This window comes from Quercus lobata, chromosome 7 (genome assembly GCF_001633185.2).
Source record: "Quercus lobata isolate SW786 chromosome 7, ValleyOak3.0 Primary Assembly, whole genome shotgun sequence".
NCBI classification, from domain to species: Eukaryota; Viridiplantae; Streptophyta; class Magnoliopsida; order Fagales; family Fagaceae; genus Quercus; species Quercus lobata.
In genome coordinates, this window is record NC_044910.1 from 20,462,317 (window position 1) to 20,480,169 (window position 17,853).

The 17,853-nt window shown below is 35.5% G+C and overlaps 1 protein-coding gene and 1 long non-coding RNA gene across 2 annotated transcripts; both read left to right on the plus strand.

Moving 5' to 3' along the window:
• Positions 1-248: 248 nt before the first annotated feature.
• Positions 249-3,305, plus strand: LOC115952263 (pyruvate kinase, cytosolic isozyme-like). Its single transcript, XM_031069353.1, has 3 exons — positions 249-630; positions 1,596-2,057; positions 2,275-3,305. The coding sequence occupies exons 1-3, from the start codon at positions 391-393 to the stop codon at positions 3,085-3,087; spliced, it is 1,515 nt and encodes a 504-aa protein (XP_030925213.1). The 5' UTR covers positions 249-390; the 3' UTR covers positions 3,088-3,305.
• Positions 3,306-9,579: 6,274 nt separating this feature from the next.
• Positions 9,580-10,834, plus strand: LOC115953336. Its single transcript, XR_004083669.1, has 2 exons — positions 9,580-9,661; positions 10,465-10,834. It is a non-coding gene; the product is annotated as an uncharacterized LOC115953336 (long non-coding RNA).
• The last annotated feature ends 7,019 nt before the right edge of the window (positions 10,835-17,853 follow it).

The window sequence follows — 17,853 nt, forward strand, 5'->3', positions numbered from 1 at the left end:
GGGCTGAGACTTTAAAAAAATATTTGATTTTTTTTTTCCACTAAAGTTGTTGTTTTTTTTCTTTTCTTTTTTGAGAAGAACACTAAAGTTGTTATTAGTATTGAATGCCAATTTTGAATAAGAAAATCGAATTATTAATGTATAAAAAGAGTATATTCCAGGACATATACCTCTTTCCTTGTAGTTCGAATTTGCTTGGGTCTTAAGCAATATTAATAACAAAACCGAAGCACAAAGGAAAAGACTATAACGCGCGGAACAAGAAAAAGTCGAGCAACCGTCCTTATATATATACACACATAGGTCATTGTGAGAAGCCGTAAAACCCTTAAACAGAAAACACAAAAACCCTTTGAGCCTTTGTTTTTACGTAGTTGATAGCATAGCATAATGGAGAAGATTCTTGGAGTTGATGGGTCTGAGAGCAAGAGAAAGACTAAGATTGTGTGCACTCTGGGACCTTCTTCTCGGTCTGTCGATATGTTGGAGAGGCTTTTGAGAGCTGGGATGAACGTGGCTCGCTTCAACTTCTCTCATGGCACTCATGCTTACCATCAGGAGACTCTTGATAATCTCAGGACTGCCATGAACAGCACTGGCATTCTCTGTGCTGTCATGTTGGATACTAAGGTTCTTATTCATTATATAAGCCTTCTTTTCGGTTTTCTCTTTAAAGCTTTTTTTCTTTCTTTCTATTTGTTGGTATTTTTTTTTTCATTAATAATTTCTGTCTATGTAGAGATTCTCATAGACTGTTTTGGTTGCTCTTAGAATCAGTTCCAATTTGTTCATCGATAGTGTGCATAAAATAGATTGGTTTTTGGTTGTTATACTGTTGGATTGTATTTATTTATAACTAAAAATTGTTGTTAATATAATATGTTGAAAGCAAATCAAGATACTACATTTTTCTGGCCGGAGAACAAGAGAGGGATTTAATTCAAGATGAAGTTTTTTCAATTTTGAAAGTATGCATTTATTTTTGGGCTTAATTTTTTGTTCATGAAAACTTTTGTTTTCTTTTATTAAAAAGATTGGTCATAAGAAGCAACTGAAAAATTTAATTTAATAAATATAGTGCTATGAATTGTAAAAACAGATCCTTAAAGGATGAGCATTAAAAGCTCTTTTCTTATTCTGTAATGTTGCCGTTCATGTGCTCCAGAGTGGCATCTAACTTTTTTGAGGAATAAAGTTGTAGGTTTTGCTTTGAAAGATCCTTTACATTGATGCTAATTTGTGGTCTTTCTTCTTTGTCCTCCTTTAAGATCATCTACTTTTATTCATTGGGGATTGGATCCGTGATCGATATCTCACCAGCCATTAGCATATAGGATATTTGTTTTTAAGATTTCATTACTTGATTACAAATTGGTATTTGTCCTGTTCAACAAGTAATTGGTTTGGAAACCAATTACTTGATTCTTCTCCTTTTCCAAACAAAAATTCCAATAAGCACATAGGCTTCTTGGTATTCTGCTTTTGTAGATTTCATTTAGAATACAAATCGGTTATGATATGAGGTACTTGTTTGACATTTTTGTTTCTGGTAAGTTGACTGACAATGTGGTCTTCTTATATTTGAAAATTTTCAGGGTCCTGAGATTCGAACCGGATTTTTGAAGGAATCCAAACCCATACAACTCCGACAAGGTCAAGAGATTACCATCACTACTGACTATAGCATAAAAGGTGATGAGAATCTGATAAGTATGAGCTACATGAAGTTGGCTGAGCATGTGAAGCCACAAAGTGTTATTCTGTGTGCTGATGGGACTATTTCCCTTACTGTTCTGGCTTGTGACAAGGAACAGGGTTTGGTCCGTTGTCGGTGTGAGAACTCTGCTCTTCTTGGTGAGAGGAAGAACGTGAATCTTCCTGGGGTAGTTGTTGATCTGCCAACCTTAACTGAGAAAGACATAGAAGATATTTTGGGTTGGGGAGTTCCAAATAAGATTGATATGATTGCTTTGTCTTTTGTTCGTAAAGGTTCTGACCTTGCTGAGGCCAGAAAAGTGCTAGGACCACATGCAAAGAATATCATTCTCATGTCAAAGGTATGTTTAATTATTAGAGAATTTGTTGGAAAGTAGAACTAAGTTGTGTTTATCTTGCGTCACAAACTAGAACGGTTAAAATTATACTCAGCTTTATGTCACCACTTAATATTGAGTGTAGTGTAACATTTATACAGCTGAAATCAGGTTCTATATGTATGCATTCTTGACAGAAGTTTCTGTCATATCCATTAAATGTTTTGTTGTTTTTTTGTAGGTTGAGAATCAAGAAGGTGTTGCTAATTTTGATGAAATTCTAGCAAGCTCAGATGCATTTATGGTGGCACGGGGTGACCTGGGAATGGAAATTCCAATTGAAAAGATATTCCTAGCTCAGAAAGTGATGATAATGAAGGCCAACATACTAGGAAAACCAGTGGTGACAGCCACTCAGATGTTGGAGTCCATGACCAAATCTCCCCGCCCTACCCGAGCTGAAGCCACTGATGTTGCTAATGCAGTTCTTGATGGTACTGACTGTGTGATGCTTAGTGGAGAAACTGCCGCAGGGGCCTATCCTGAAATTGCTGTTCAGACCATGTCTAGAATTTGTGCAGAGGCAGAGAATTTTATAAACTATGGGGATCTTTCTAAGAGACTAATGGAAACTGCACCAATGCCTATGAGCCCAATAGAGAGTCTGGCTTCTTCAGCAGTGAGGACAGCCCATTCCATTAAAGCTGCTCTGATTGTTGTCCTAACCAAAGGAGGCAGCACGGCAAAGCTGGTGGCTAAGTACAGGCCAAGCATGCCAATTTTGTCAGTGGTGGTTCCAGAGATAACAACTGATTCTTTTGAGTGGTCATGCAGTGATGCAGCTCCAGCAAGGCATAGCCTTATTTATCGGGGTCTAATGCCTGTTTTAAGCGCAGGATCTGCAAGAGCTTCTAATGCAGAGTCAACCAATGAAACCATAGAGTTGGCCCTCCAACATGGCAAGGCCAAGGAACTTTGTAAGCCTGGAGACTCAGTTGTGGTGTTGCATAAAGTAGACACTGCTTCTGTTATCAAGATCTTGTCTGTTAATTGATATGTTGTGGGATTTTTGAGTTAATGGTCATCTAAATTTTGCAGCTCCTAATTTTGTCAGCTTTTCTTTGAGTTTATTTAAGGTTAGAACGGTTGTTTTGAGTATTTACATTGGATTTTGGAGAGGAATATGAGGGATTAATGACTATAGATGTTTTGGATTTTGGTGAGAATATTAGAGATTAATGAATTGATATTTTAGGTGCACCGCGCCCACAATTTTGTCAATGTATTGGTTATTTATTTATTTATTTATTTTTATTTTATTGTCTCATATTTCCTTGTCTATACATGCATCATATTCAGCTTCTCTGAATTGATTAGGCAAATAGAGCCTGTCCCAAATGGAAATCAGGATTTCCGTATGCTCTCTTCCAACGAAGCTGGATTAATCCTGTGGAACAAAGAATATAAAACTTCACAAATACAAAGGACTATGAAAAAGGTTAAACTTGCCATGATTCTTCCAATATGAACGGAAGCTAAAATTAAGCTATTTGAAAAACTGGGGTCTAAACTCTAGAGTCCAAATCTAAACAGAACAAGCCACCAACTTGGTAAGTTAAAACAAAATAGACATTACTGTGAACAAGTTATCAGAAGGAAGGAATAGCATGTTACATAAGGAAAGCCTAGCATGAAAATGCCGCAATTAGAGAGCAAAGAGGAGGATGTGCAAAGTAAAGAACAGTCTTCCAGTTCCACGGTTTTCATATGCATATTGATTTCGTCCACTCAGTTTTGTCTCTATTTTAAAAAATATTGTGACTTTTTACCTTTTATTACACACACATCAATGCACACACCTTTACACAAGCAAAAAAGAAATTGAAATTTATGACTTGAAGTCACGATTGTGTAAAGGTTTGTGTATTATTGTGTTCACAATAAGTTGTTGTTGATCATAAAATGCTTAGCTTGTCCAATAATTAGTAAGTGTTGGAAAGTTGACTATGGTTAAATGATGCCATATTTATTCTTTTAAAAGGTTACCATCGGTAGAAAATACTTCTCAATATAATGCTTGTAAGGACACGATTCCTTTGCGGCCCATTAACATTTTTGGGCTCACACACGAAAGATCCCTCACAATATGATTTGTAGAGAGTGGGCTTGAAAAGCTAGCCGCTGGTCAAGGGGCGATGCCCGGTCATGGTTTTTAGAGGAGTTCATGTAGAAAAAAGGAGTTGGGCTTGAACATTTAAGCCCTAAGGCGTCGCACCCTATGGGATGGGACTCCTCGGAGTTGGTCCGAGAACCATTGAGGCCTTGGTTCTGTCCAAAACTTATGATCTTTTTATGTACTTGGTTTCCCCATAGGCTTGAGTCCGAGGACCATGCAAGACCTTGGTTCTGTCCAAAACTTATAAGATTTTCTTTTTTGTACTTGGTTTCCCCATGGGCTTGAGTCCGAGGACCATGCAAGGCCTTGGTTCTGTCCAAAACTTATAATCTTTTTATGTACTTGGTTTCCCCATAGGCTTGAGTCCGAGGACCATGCAAGGCCTTGGTTTTGTCCAAAACTTATGAGATTGTCTTTTTTGTACTTGGTTTCCCCATAGGCTTGAGTCCGAGGACCATGCAAGGCCTTGGTTCTGTCCAAAACTTATGATCTTTTTATGTACTTGGTTTCCCCATAGGCTGAGTCCGTGGACCATGCAAGGCCTTGGTTCTGTCCAAAACTTATGATCTTTTTTGTATTGGTTTCCCCATAGGCTTGAGTCCGAGAACCATGCAAGGCCTTGGTTCTGTCCAAACTTATGATCTTTTTGTACTTGGTTTCCCCATAGGCTTGAGTCCGAGGACCATGCAAGGCCTTGGTTCTGTCCAAAACTTATGATTTTTTATGTACTTGGTTTCCCCATAGGCTTGAGTCCGAGGACCATGCAAGGCCTTGGTTCTGTCCAAAACTTATGATCTTTTTATGTACTTGGTTTCCCCATAGGCTTGAGTCCGAGGACCATGCAAGGCCTTGGTTCTGTCCAAAACTTATGATCTTTTTATGTACTTGGTTTCCCCATAGGCTTGAGTCCGAGGACCATGCAATGTCCAAGGCCTTGAGTCCATGCAAGGCCTGTTCTGTCCAAAACTTATAAGATTTTTTTTTTTTTTTTTTTTTTTCGACCACAAGCCCCTACACCAGGGCGGGGAAAGTTGGCCTGAGGCTAGAAGCCCCTAGAGACGCCCGCGCCCTTAGCACTGCGAGGCGTAGCCCCTAGCAGAAGTTTATGTCGGAGCAACAACTATATGTCGCCGGAGACGGAGGAGATCCCAGAAATTTCTGCTTGCCAATGAGTTGATTCCATCGCCACCTGTGCCAGCACGCAAGCCTCCCCACAGATGGCGCCAATTGTAAGGACACGATTCCTTTGCGGCCCATTAACATTTTTGGGCTCACACACGAAAGATCCCTCACAATATGATTTGTAGAGAGTGGGCTTGAAAAGCTAGCCGCTGGTCAAGGGGCGATGCCCGGTCATGGTTTTTAGAGGAGTTCATGTAGAAAAAAGGAGTTGGGCTTGAACATTTAAGCCCTAAGGCGTCGCACCCTATGGGATGGGACTCCTCGGAGTTGGTCCGAGGACCATTGAGGCCTTATCCCGGTTACCCAACGACGGACTTTCTTCAGTGAGGTCCGGTGTTGTTGAGAGGTTCTCCCCCATGTAGTCTTTCTTTTTCGGAGGTGGGATGGGACTCCCCCTCAGATTTACTTACTTTCTTCTTTTATACTAGCTTGCATTCGCTGTCCTTCGTCCACGTGTAGGGTCAATCTTTACAAAAACTAACATTTGTCCCATCAGTCCAATCCCGGAATTGTTGGGGATGGTTCGATAAAGCTAAAGAGTACGACTCTGTCAGGGGCAGCTCATTGAATGGCAGTGAGAGCAGCTTTCCCGGATATTCTTTGATTCTCTTTTAAGCTTGGCCCTATACCGGTTTTATCCTTCTTCTTTTGGTGAGGTTTTGGATCTGCCAAGGACTGAGTTGTCCTCGGCTGCACCACAAAAATGTTTGGTGCTTTGCATTGTAGAGCTTGGGCCATAGTTCTCCTCGGCTCGGGCCTTTGGACTCTCTAAGGACAAATGGGCTTGGTCCGTGAATTATTGGGCCCCACAATGCTTTATATACATGTTTTTATTTTTTAAAAGAAAAACAAGTAAGAAATTAAATGAATTGAATCTTTTAGATTTTACATCAACTATTTTTTGTTATTATAAATTATGCTATTATTAAATAATTATTAATAAATTATTGTACAAAATACATCAACTTTGCTTGAAGTTTCACAAAATGACACTTCCCTAAACATTTCAAGAAATGATATTCATCCTTTGAAGTTTATTTAAATGCAATAAATAAGTCCATGCCCTCTCACACAATTACTTTCATAAAAAAAATTTCATTTTTAAAAAAGCTTACTCAAACTATGGATGAAATTATACTTCACATATTTAGGTTTATTGATGCATGACACTCTATTCTTGAGTTTTGTATAATTTTGTAGGAATTTTATTTAAAGATGAAAATTTCCTATTGGAAAGCCATAATGTGAGAGGGTATAAATTTATCTATTATATTTATTATTTATATAAACCTCAAAAAGAGTGCCAGTGTGTCAATTCTTGAAATATGTAGGGAAATCTAATTTTGTGAAATCTCAATAAATGTTTTTTTTTTTTTTTTTAAAGGAAGAAATCTCAATAAATGTTGGTTACTCAAAATTATTTATAACATCACCACTTTGAACAATGAGTAAATCCAAGCTAGACCTAAAACTAGAGATCACTCATTTTTATTGGTTGCTTTTTCACTCTAGTTTTTTAAATATAGAAAAAAAATTGTTTTTGTTCCTAAATCTTGCATGAATTTCTTTTCATCCCAAACACTAAAAAAAGATTTTTTTTTTTTTTTTTTTTTTTTTTTGTTTTGTTCCTGAACTTTTATAAAAATTATAAGGACTCAATTTGTAAGGATCCCAATTGGTTTATTGGGTTTGAACGTTTAAGGCCCAAATAATAAAATTTGTAGAGCGTGGGCTAAAAGGCTAGGCCTTGGTCATCGGATAGTGGTTAGTCATGGTTTTCATGGTGGACGCATAGAGGTGAATTAAGTTTGTCCATGGATCTTGTCCATGAAGCTTAATGTTCTTATTGTTCCTCTCTCTTTTTGGGTACCATCGTTCCAGCCCCCCTTTTTTGGCGCACAAGTCCTTACATTATATAACCCTTCTCAGTTGATCCTGACCTTCTATCTGTTGATCAGGCAGGCAACTACTCGAGTACTTGTCTCATCAGCCACCTCCCCCTACTTCCTGTTAGTTGCAATAACCAAAGTCACACTGCTCAGGAGTCTTTTCCCATCAATGTGGCTAGGATGTTTGTTGGCGCATTTAATGCGGAGGTGACGTCTTCTCCTTGAACCACTCCTACACTGTACCCCCATGCGAGTCCCATTCTACTCGCCTTTTCTTTTGGGAGTACTTTGGAGGCTGCCTTTGATGACATGCTGTTCTTCCCTTTTAGGCCTTGGAATGCTGAGGACAGGGTCATCCTCGGCTGCATCTCTAGGTTATTTGGTCTTTCACTACTTGTCCTCGGCAACTACTCTCGTCGGCGCAGGCCCTGATCCCTAATGGAAAGTGGGCCGGGACACAAATTCTCTGGCCCCACAAAAACATTTTTCAATAATTTATAGGCAAAAATAAGGATAAAAGTGAACTTTTTTTAATAGTTTAAGAATGGAAAATAATCTTTAAGAAAAAAGTTCAAGGACAAAATGTAAAACATTTTCAATAGTTTAAGAATTAAATAATTATAACAAATTTAGAGATGAAAAATAAAATTCATCCAAATTTTAAAGGTGAAAACCAAAATTGATGCTATTTAGGGACAAAAACAATAGGTTAGCCTTTAAATAAGACCAATTCAGGAATATAAATCATTTTGTCATAATGTAAGTTTAATAGTACAGTGAACACTTTATTTATTACTAAATTATATTAACAAATCTATTTGGAAAAATAACTTAATTTATACAATAATATATATAAATAAATTCCTTTTTTTTACTTCAATACTACCACATAAAATTTTAGAAATTTTTTTTCCATGCAAATTCCCTTGTAACATGAAATCACTTATACAAGGAGTGCATCCAACCCACACTAACCCTACCAAAACAATCCAACACAACCCAACCTAATGCCTTGGGTTGGTTTTTGTGGGGATTGAGATGAGTTGAAATTTTATTTTAAGCCTCAAGTTGGATTGAGTTCAAGACCTTAGGTTGATAGTGCTTTCAACCATAGCTGTCAGTATCGTACGATACGTATCGTATTGTGTGGAAAAATTCTGTATCGTATCGGTGTATCGTAAGTGCTCATGAATCGTACGATACAATGTGCATATCGTATAAATCGTATTATATCGTAAAATCGTACGTATCGTACGATACATAGACAAATGCTTTAAAATGAGATTTTTTGGGTTAAAATTTGTGCTTTTATTTGAATCTAACAAGTTGTTAGACTTGTTTTTAGCAAAATATTATTAGTTTAGTTAATTTAGCCTACTGAAATAACATATTCATAAGTTTTTCCTCCACTCTCCTACAATTGGACTATACAATACACACTTGCCTTTCACTTTAATATTTAAAAATTTATTTTAATTTTTATTGTTATTGTTATAAGTCCAAGAAACTAGAATGCCAAAAAAAAAAAAAAAATTATAAAAAATTATTAAAATAAAAAGAACAAGAAGAAATAGTAAATGTTAATGACGAATAACGATGAAGAAAATTTTAATTAAGAAATAAATTTGCAAAATTATAAACATGATGATAGCGTTGACTTAGATGGGGTTGATTAGGTAATTTGATGAATATGATGAAAATAAATTATTATTTTTGAGTCATTTGTAATATATTATCACTTTTGAATTTAAGTAATTTGAATGTGTATAATATAAACACATACTAGTTTGATTTATTTAGTTAGCATGTTAAATATTAGTATTACATAAGTGATGAATAAATTAGTTATTAGTTGAATGTATTCAAAATTTATAATGAATATACCCTTTATATATATGTATATTTATAATTTTTTTTATAAATTTTATTAAGTGTTTGTGTATTTTACGATACATGATACGATACGATACGATACACGATACACAAAAATTAAAAATTAATTTACAATATGATTCATGTTTTGACAACTATTCTTTCAACTCACTTGACCTAACTCAACCCATCAAATATAGAAGTTTATTTTATTACGCTTATTTTAATTTATTTTATATTTTGGTATTTTGAAAATTGGTATTGGTTAATTTGTAAACTTGCAACATATTATATGAACTGTAATATCTTCTTAAAAAAAAAAAAAGTAAAAACGATGGCAAACTTTCATGGGTATAGTGGGAATTTCGTAATTATAGAAAAGGGCAAAGATGGGAAAAGCAGAACTATAAAAGAAAGCAGAAACCCTAGAACAGAGATTATCAAACTACTTGATCTTATCTGAGCGGAAAGGTGAAGGTGACTATGGGTGTAAGGACGCAGCTTAGGGGGTCTCTTCTCATCTCTCAAATCTCTAAATCAGTAAGAGCCACCGCTCCTCCTCATCCGTAGGGATTGCTGGCGGCTCTGTTTTTCTGGAAAAAGAGTTAAAAGAGTGAAAGAGCCCTTTTTGCTGGCAATGTCTTTTATCACTTTCACTTTCACCCTTTTGTGATGAAGACTGCCTGCAGTCTGAGCCCACCCCACTTCGATTTTTTCAATCGAGAGGGCTGTGATGGCTTCGCGGGTTTCCCAATCCTATATTTGTTTTTTTTAGTTCCTTCTTTTTCATTAAATTGAAGCATATTATTTGATTTTTTTTTTCAAGGAAAATAAGAATCTAATCGCGAGGTTTCTTTTTGGTTAAAAGGAAATATGGGGTTTGATTGCAATGGGAAATTATCTTTGGAACTTTTGAGGGGTTTTGTTGGGTTAGCGTTTTGAACTTTGAAAACTTTGTATTTTGAAAAAAAAAAAAAGCAAATTTTAAAAGTTAAGTTCTGAAAACATGTTTTTTTTGTGTGTGTGTGTTTGTGTTTTCATTCAAAATTGCTTTTTTTCTCCACTAAATCGCAATGCTAAATCAACCTGATTTTGATTGATTGATTAGCGGGTAGATTATGGTGGTATATGAATGTTTTAGTCTATGGAAGTGTTCTGTATTTGTTCTGTTGTAGTTTAAACTTGGTACTCGAAGTGTTAATTCATTGTCTCGTTTTTCGTTTAATAATAAGTAAAGTTGTGACTACTGCTAGCATCTATTATTTTGCAAGTTCTTATTATTATTTTTGATTGATATTATTTTGCAAGTCAGCAAGAGAAAATGGAATTAACAACAGCTGGTCCATAGGGTGGAGCGGAAGGTATGAATGTGAATGTGATGATGTTTATTGAAGAATAAAGGGGTGCTTGAAAATGGCAAGACCGATGTTTCCTGTGGAGTGAGATCAAATGCATGGTGTGTTTACTTGAATTCCCTTGTATTCTATGTATATGTTAGTTCTAAATTCGTGAAGGTATATCGTATTCATATATGATTTATTTTCCTTTTGGGACAAGGTTTTGTAATGGATAAAGGAAGAAACAGAGGAAAGAAATGTATCTATTTGTCTGTCTTTTTTTTTTCCCTTTGCTTTTTAAGGGATTATTTTTTCTTTATAAATCATTGAAGGATCTTGAGGGAATACTATGAAATGTGTGTGTGTGTGTATATATATATATATATATATTCTGTTTGATTCCAATAAATTTTGATATATAGAAAATAAACTTTGGTAGAATGAATTATATTATCATAAGTAAAGTGCATAGTCTTGATCGTTAGGAAAAAAATGCCCTCGCACCCCTTAACTTTCAACTACTTGTGGACTTTTATATTGGCCAATTTATACTATAAACTATTCTATTCATAGCTTCCAAATCAATACATTAGTTAGTCTCTCATTAGTATTCTAACAGAACAATCAAGTGTACTTCAAAAAACTAAATCTAATCCATCAACTTGATGGTAGAGGAGAGAAACCTTGGGGTCAGGTTTAGAGAGAGAGAGAGAGAGAGAGAGAGAGAGCCCATCAAACCAGACCAACCATTTGTATCACCAAAGCCAGAGTTTGTGTCCTGCCGTCGTCCAAATCCTATGCAATTTAGTTAGGCCAGAGTAGAAACTCACCCAACACAAAATGCAAAATCAAATCAATATGAACACAAAACACACCCATCTGCATGATCAAATCAACATCAAACAAATAGTAGAAACCTAATTAAAAGTGAAAAAAAAATTAGAAGGAAAGAAAACCATGAGCACTAGCATTGGAGATTCTAAAAAAGTACCTAGTTTATGATATCAGATATTTACTTTATTTATTTTACCAACTCATTTTATAACTTACTCTACATCTCAATTTCTATTTTTACATACATTTCATTAAAGTAATATAAACTACCCAATTAGATAATAATTTAATATAATCAACAATTCACTCTCTCTCTCCATTAAACCCACAGCTAGCAATCACCAGATCATCGCCACCTCCAGTAACCACCTCCCACTAAAACTCGGCCCAACCTCTGCACTAGCCACCACTATCACCAAACCACAACAACCCACAAATCAATAGCCACCACTATCACCAAACCACAACATCATTGACACATCACAAATCCAAAAATTTCAACAAAATTTCCATAGTCGCGAGCCATAAACAACCTCTAAGATACATACCCATTGCCACTGCCAAATCACTAGTTGAGATTTATACCTAAACCCACTGTTGAGCCACAAACAACCATTGAGATCCATACCCTTTAGTTCTGTTGAGCCACAAACCCACCACCTAAACCAACCCAACAACCATAGAGGCTCACCACCGAAGCCAACCTAGCCACCATCGAATCCAACCTAGCCAACCCATTGAATCCAATTGACCCATGATAAGCCACGATCACCCCACCCATGGCAAGCCACCACGACCACCTCACCCACGGTGAGCCACGAGCCCATACTAGTCTACAACATTCTAAATCCCACCCACCCAAAGCCTCCACGCTAATTGGAATTCCACCCACCCAAAGCCTTTATGTCCATCTGTGTTGTGCCGATCTAAAGCCCAAAAGCTAATATTAAGAGAGAGGAGAAGCTTTCAAGGTGAGAGGAAGGAAGGAGAGAGCATGGGAGAAAGAGAGAAACTCTGAAAGTGAGGAAAAGAGAGATTAAAAAATAATTTTTTCTTTACAATCCCATGAACAGTGAGGTTGCATATGCAACCTCACTGTAGCTGGGATGTAAAATTTTTTGGGTTTAGATACTCGGATAAAGCATGAATTTAAGAGTGTAGTTGCTAAAATAGCAACCGGGGGAGCGTAAACACCCCCAATGCTAGTGCTCTAGAGCTTATGATTGAAACAAACATAGGTCTAACGTAATACTTGAAATTCCAAATAAAATGCAAAATCAACACCAATCTCATCAAATACGTCATTTATATGACTGTCTCCTTTAGAGCTTACAACCTTTTTTTTTTTTTTGAGAAGAGAGCTTACAACCAATTGAACCCAAGTCTTGCCACCATCAACAACGACAACAACAAAAAGAAAAAAAGAAGCTCAATTGAAAATGCTAAAATCAGTAAAAGCATCTAAGGAGGCCAACGAGCTTGCTGGAAAGCCTTGCTCAAACTTGGCACCAAGTATTTCAAACTGCCTTCTAATCTCATTGTCTTTCAAAACCCTTTGCATCCCACCCAATATATTAGGATTTTTTTTTGCAATTTAACACCAAAACACTAACAATTTCGTTAGTTAACATCATTTCCAAACTAACATCTTGAGTCTGTCAGACACTCAGACTCGAGTTCACTATAGCAACTCGAGTCCACTGTAGCAACTCGAGTCTCAGAGACTCGAGTTCAATGTGCTGGCAGTGGAAATTTTTTCCACGTGGAACTCGAGTCTTTAAGACTCAAGTTCCCTTAGCAAAACCAAAAAAACACACGCTCATCTTCTCTCAAAAGCCCAACTCTCGTCTTCTCTCAACAAACCCCAAAACCCAGCTCTCATCTTCTCTCAAGAAACTCAGAAAACAAGAACTAAAAGCTTAAAGAAGAGCATAAACTAACAACGGTGGAAAATTAAAAATAGATAGAAAAAATAAATTCTCAGATAATTTTAATTTTGAATTGTAAACAGGAGGCAAAGCTTAAAAGAAGAGCTTAGAGTAACAATGGTGGAGAAATGAAAAACAAACAGAAAAGGAAAGAGAGATTGTATCGGAGATGAAAAACTGAATAAATATGAATCAAACGAATTGAAATGAAATCCTCACCACCTCCATTCTTGAAGAGTGAAAAATTCCTTGGACTTCATCTTGGCCTGCAGAGGAAGCACTATTCCGTTGGAGACAAAAATGCCATCACTGCTAATGTCGTTTTCACCAAAACCATCATAACTTTTATTGAATGCCTTCTTTCTTCTTCACTCCTTCACTTGAGTTCCAACGTGGATAATTTTTTCCTCATCAGCTTGGGACTCAAGTGTTATAGGCTTGATTTGTACATTGAACTCAAGTCTTTTAGACTCAAGATGCTAGTTTCCTAAATATTTTCGAAAACCTGCTAACTAATGAAATTGTTCTTAAAATGGTGTTAAATGGAAAAAAAATCCTAATATATCATCCTTGTTTACCATATCAACTGGGTACTTTGAGACCATGGCCCCCACCTTAAGATGATTCACCACCAACATGGCATTATTGGTCACCCATAATGGGCATGCCAAGAGTGGGACCCCGCACACAATTGCCTTTACCGTACAGTTCTAACCACAATGGGATACAAATCTACCTGTTGATGGATGACTTAATATCAACAACTGAGGCGCCCATCCGTCACTCGTGTATTATCAAACCCTTCTTCCCTACTTTCCCCTCCAACCCATTATTAAGAAAATAATCATATTTTTTTTGGATGACCCATATTAGCAAACCCTTCTTTAATTGAACTTATTTTTCTTAAACACAACAGAACAAAGCTGGTTTTGAGGTGAGTTGAGTTGATCGTACTAAAATTTGGTTTGGTTTGATAGGCTCCGACTTCGGTGAGACAATGAATGGCTGGTCTGGTTCAATGGGCTCTCTCCCTCTCTCTCTAAATTTGACCCCAAGGTTTCTCTCTCCTCTACCATCGGGTTCATGGATTAGATTTATTTTTTTGAAGTCAACGTGAGTCTCACATGATTGTTTTGTTAGTATTCTAATGAGAGATTAGCTAATGTATTGATTTGGCAACTGTGAATAGTTTATGGAGTAAATTGGCCAATGTAAAAGTTTAGGGGGTGTCTTGACCAGTAGTTGAAAGTTTAGGGGGTGTCAAGCCATTTTTCCCTGATTGTTATTATCCTAAAATAGCCACGGTATAAAACAAATCAACCACCATGTCTTGGTTGTCATTTTGTTGTAGCTTAAGCTATAATTTCATTTAAATTTTTTTTATTGGATATGAATTTTGACAAACTCTTGGATTATATTTTCTTCTTGTATTCTTCATATTTAAATTTCAAGTTTTTGTAGTCTAAATTATGCATAAAAATAAATAGATAGATCGAATATTAAACAAAATTTAACTGACATGAAATTTTATGTGTTACGAACATAAAAAAAATAAAAAAAAATAAAAAAAAAAAAGAAAAGAAAAAAGAAGAAGCAACCCTACTGATATTTTTAAAATACATAAGCTTCTTAATTTTTTAAATAGGACTCTTAGCCTTAGGCTACAACTTTTTGTGTTATTGAACCTAAATTAACAACTATAATCAGCTACCACAACTAGAGTTATTTAGCACTGCCCTTGCAGGCAAAACTATTTTTGCATTGCATCTCAGTTTTGCGGTCATGTGTGCGGTGTAGTGTACAAGATGTTGTTTGGTCAATTTTGGGATGGTAATTAGCCTGTTTTGCAGTCACATGTGCGGTGTGATGTACAAGATGTTGTTTGGTCAGTTTTGGGATGGTAATTGGCCATGATAACCTGAAAAAATACACCAAAAAATATATATCATCCTAAAACCGGGGGGATATTTTCAAAATTTATCAAACTCATATGCAAATTTAAGGAAATCTTTCAAAATTTATCAATTTTTAAGGATATTTTAGGGCCCAAGCCCATATCTCTAACTTTCAAAGCCTATTTTGTTTGTATTTTTAGCTAAAAAAAAAAAATTAGGTCTAAGAAAAATTTCATACTATTGATTTTTTTTGGCCTAAAATTGAAAAGGAAACTTACAAAGAGAATCAATTTAAGAGGAGCAATTAGTCCAATCCACGATTAAAGAAAGTAAATCATACCACATTGCCAAATTGACTACTAAAATCACTGGTTTTTGGAACACCTACAGTGCAGCTTGGTTACCCACAAATAGTACAGACTTTCCAATCAAATCTACAAAGTTTCCCATAACATATACAAACTTTCCCATAAAATACACAAACTCTCCAACAAATTGTTTAGACTTTCGCACAAAATATGTAGACTTTCTCATAGTGTATAGATATTCTCACAAAATATACAGACTTCCCATAGAATTTAAAGACTTTCTCATAAAATATATAGTTTTCTCTCAAATGTACAAAATTTCCCATAAAATATACAAATTTTCTCATAAAATGTACAGACATTTTCCATAGTGTATAGATTTTCCTATAAAATATATAGACTTCCCCATCACTTATATATACAGATTTTCCCACAAAATATACAAACATTCCCAAAAAATATACATGCTTTCCCATAAGATATATACAATTTATCACAAAATGTACAGATTTTCCCATATAACGTATAGAATCTGTAAAATGTACATTTTTTATTATGAAATGTATAGACTTTCCCACAAAATATACAATTTTTTCTTATAAAATGTACAAACTTTCCTATAAAATATACATACTTTCTTCTAAAATATACAGATTTTCCTACAAAATGTACAAACTTTCCCACAAAGTGTACAAATTTTCCCGTTAGTTATACAAACTTTCTTATAAAGTATATAAACTTTCTCACAAAGTGTACATACTATTGCACAAAATATACATGCTTCTAATACAATATACAAATTTTCCCCGGAACATATAAACTTTCCCTTAAAAGGCGTAGATTTCCCATAAAGAGGTACCAACTTTCCCATTGTGTGTATAGATTTTACTATAAAATATATAGACTTCCCCTCTAATATATAGACTTTTCCACAAAATGTACATATTTTTCCAGAGAACATACAGACTTTTCCAAAAAGTGTATAGACATTCACACAAAATATATAGACCTTAAGTAAAATATACACAATTTTCAACAAAATGTACATACTTTCCCATAGAAAGTACAATCTTTCCCATTATGTGTAAAGTTAAAATCGCACAAGGTGAACGTGTAAAATCAATTTAGGAGTAAAAAAAATAAATAATAAAAAGAATGATGATGTGACCAATGACATAGCGAATGAGGCGATACAACAAAAATATAACAACATTAAATTGCTCAAGATGAATATATATATATATGTAGGGACACCGATTTTTAACGACCCAAGAATGACATTGGGTTCGTGTGTAATGGGCCCGAACAATATAATTTGTAGAGAGTGGGCTTGGAAGGCTTGCCTTTGGTCGCCAGGCAGCGGACTGGTCCTGATTTTATGAGAGCTCATACAAAGGTAGGTTTGACCTGAATAGCTAAACCGTACATCGATGTAGCTTGAAGGGTTTGACTCCTCGCCCCCCCCCCTCTCTCTTAGCTTTCTTTCCCTTTTATACTAGTGTTTACTTCCCCCCTCGTGTCCACGTGTAAGTTTTGCTTTTTGAGATATAGACCCGTCCTATCCATCCGTACATCCGAGTGGTTAGGGGTGGTTGGGAAAGGTTAAACAGCATGGTTTGAAGTATGGGTCTGTCAGGTGTAGGGCTCCATACTGCAGTGTCGGCAGTTTTTTCCTTGTCCTACCCCTGTGCTGAGTTTTCATTTTCTTCAGGTGTTTTGTGAGGTGTTGAGCGTGAGATCGTCCTCGGCAATAGGACTCCTCGGTTTGGGTTTTGGGCCTTGAATGTAAAGTGGGCTGTGACCTCAGACTTTGGGCCCCACAATATATATATATATAGACAATTTTTTTTTTTTTTTTTTCAATTTTTTTTTTTTTTTGGGTTGCAATATACGTTGCTTAAAATTTGTCTATTTAATTTTTTAAATAAACAAGTAGGTTAAAGTGTCATAGGAATAACCTTTCAATATGAAAGGCAAAATGAGGACAACTCCCTTCTAGAATTTGACCGAAACTTTGTGCTGATAATGTGTTATATATATAAAATAAAAAAATAAAAAAAAAATTAGCAAGAAGACAAGAAAAAGAAATAAGAGAATAAGATAATATGTAGAACTTAATTTTCAAGTGGCCATCTATGATATAATAGTAGTGGCGGCACTAGAAATTTTTTTTTCTAAGGTGGTCATTAAGAAACTTAAATTATACAAAATATAATAAGAAGAGAACTTGAATATATCAGCATCACACACAAAAAAAAAAAAAAAAAAAAATACATGAAATTTTACAATTTTTTTTCTACAAACAAAATTAAAAAGCAAAAAGAGACTGATGAGAAATTAAGTGAGAACTGAGAATGTTGAAATGAGAGTATTAAAGTGAGAAAGAGTCTGAAATGATG

Excerpts from the sequence above, each read along its gene's own strand:
- LOC115952263 (XM_031069353.1), top strand. The coding sequence starts at position 391 with ATGGAGAAGATTCTTGGAGTTGATGGGTCTGAGAGCAAGAGAAAGACT. Across the intron at positions 631-1,595 it reads CTGTCATGTTGGATACTAAG|GGTCCTGAGATTCGAACCGG; the intron begins GTTCTTATTCAT and ends GAAAATTTTCAG. Across the intron at positions 2,058-2,274 it reads ATATCATTCTCATGTCAAAG|GTTGAGAATCAAGAAGGTGT; the intron begins GTATGTTTAATT and ends GTTTTTTTGTAG.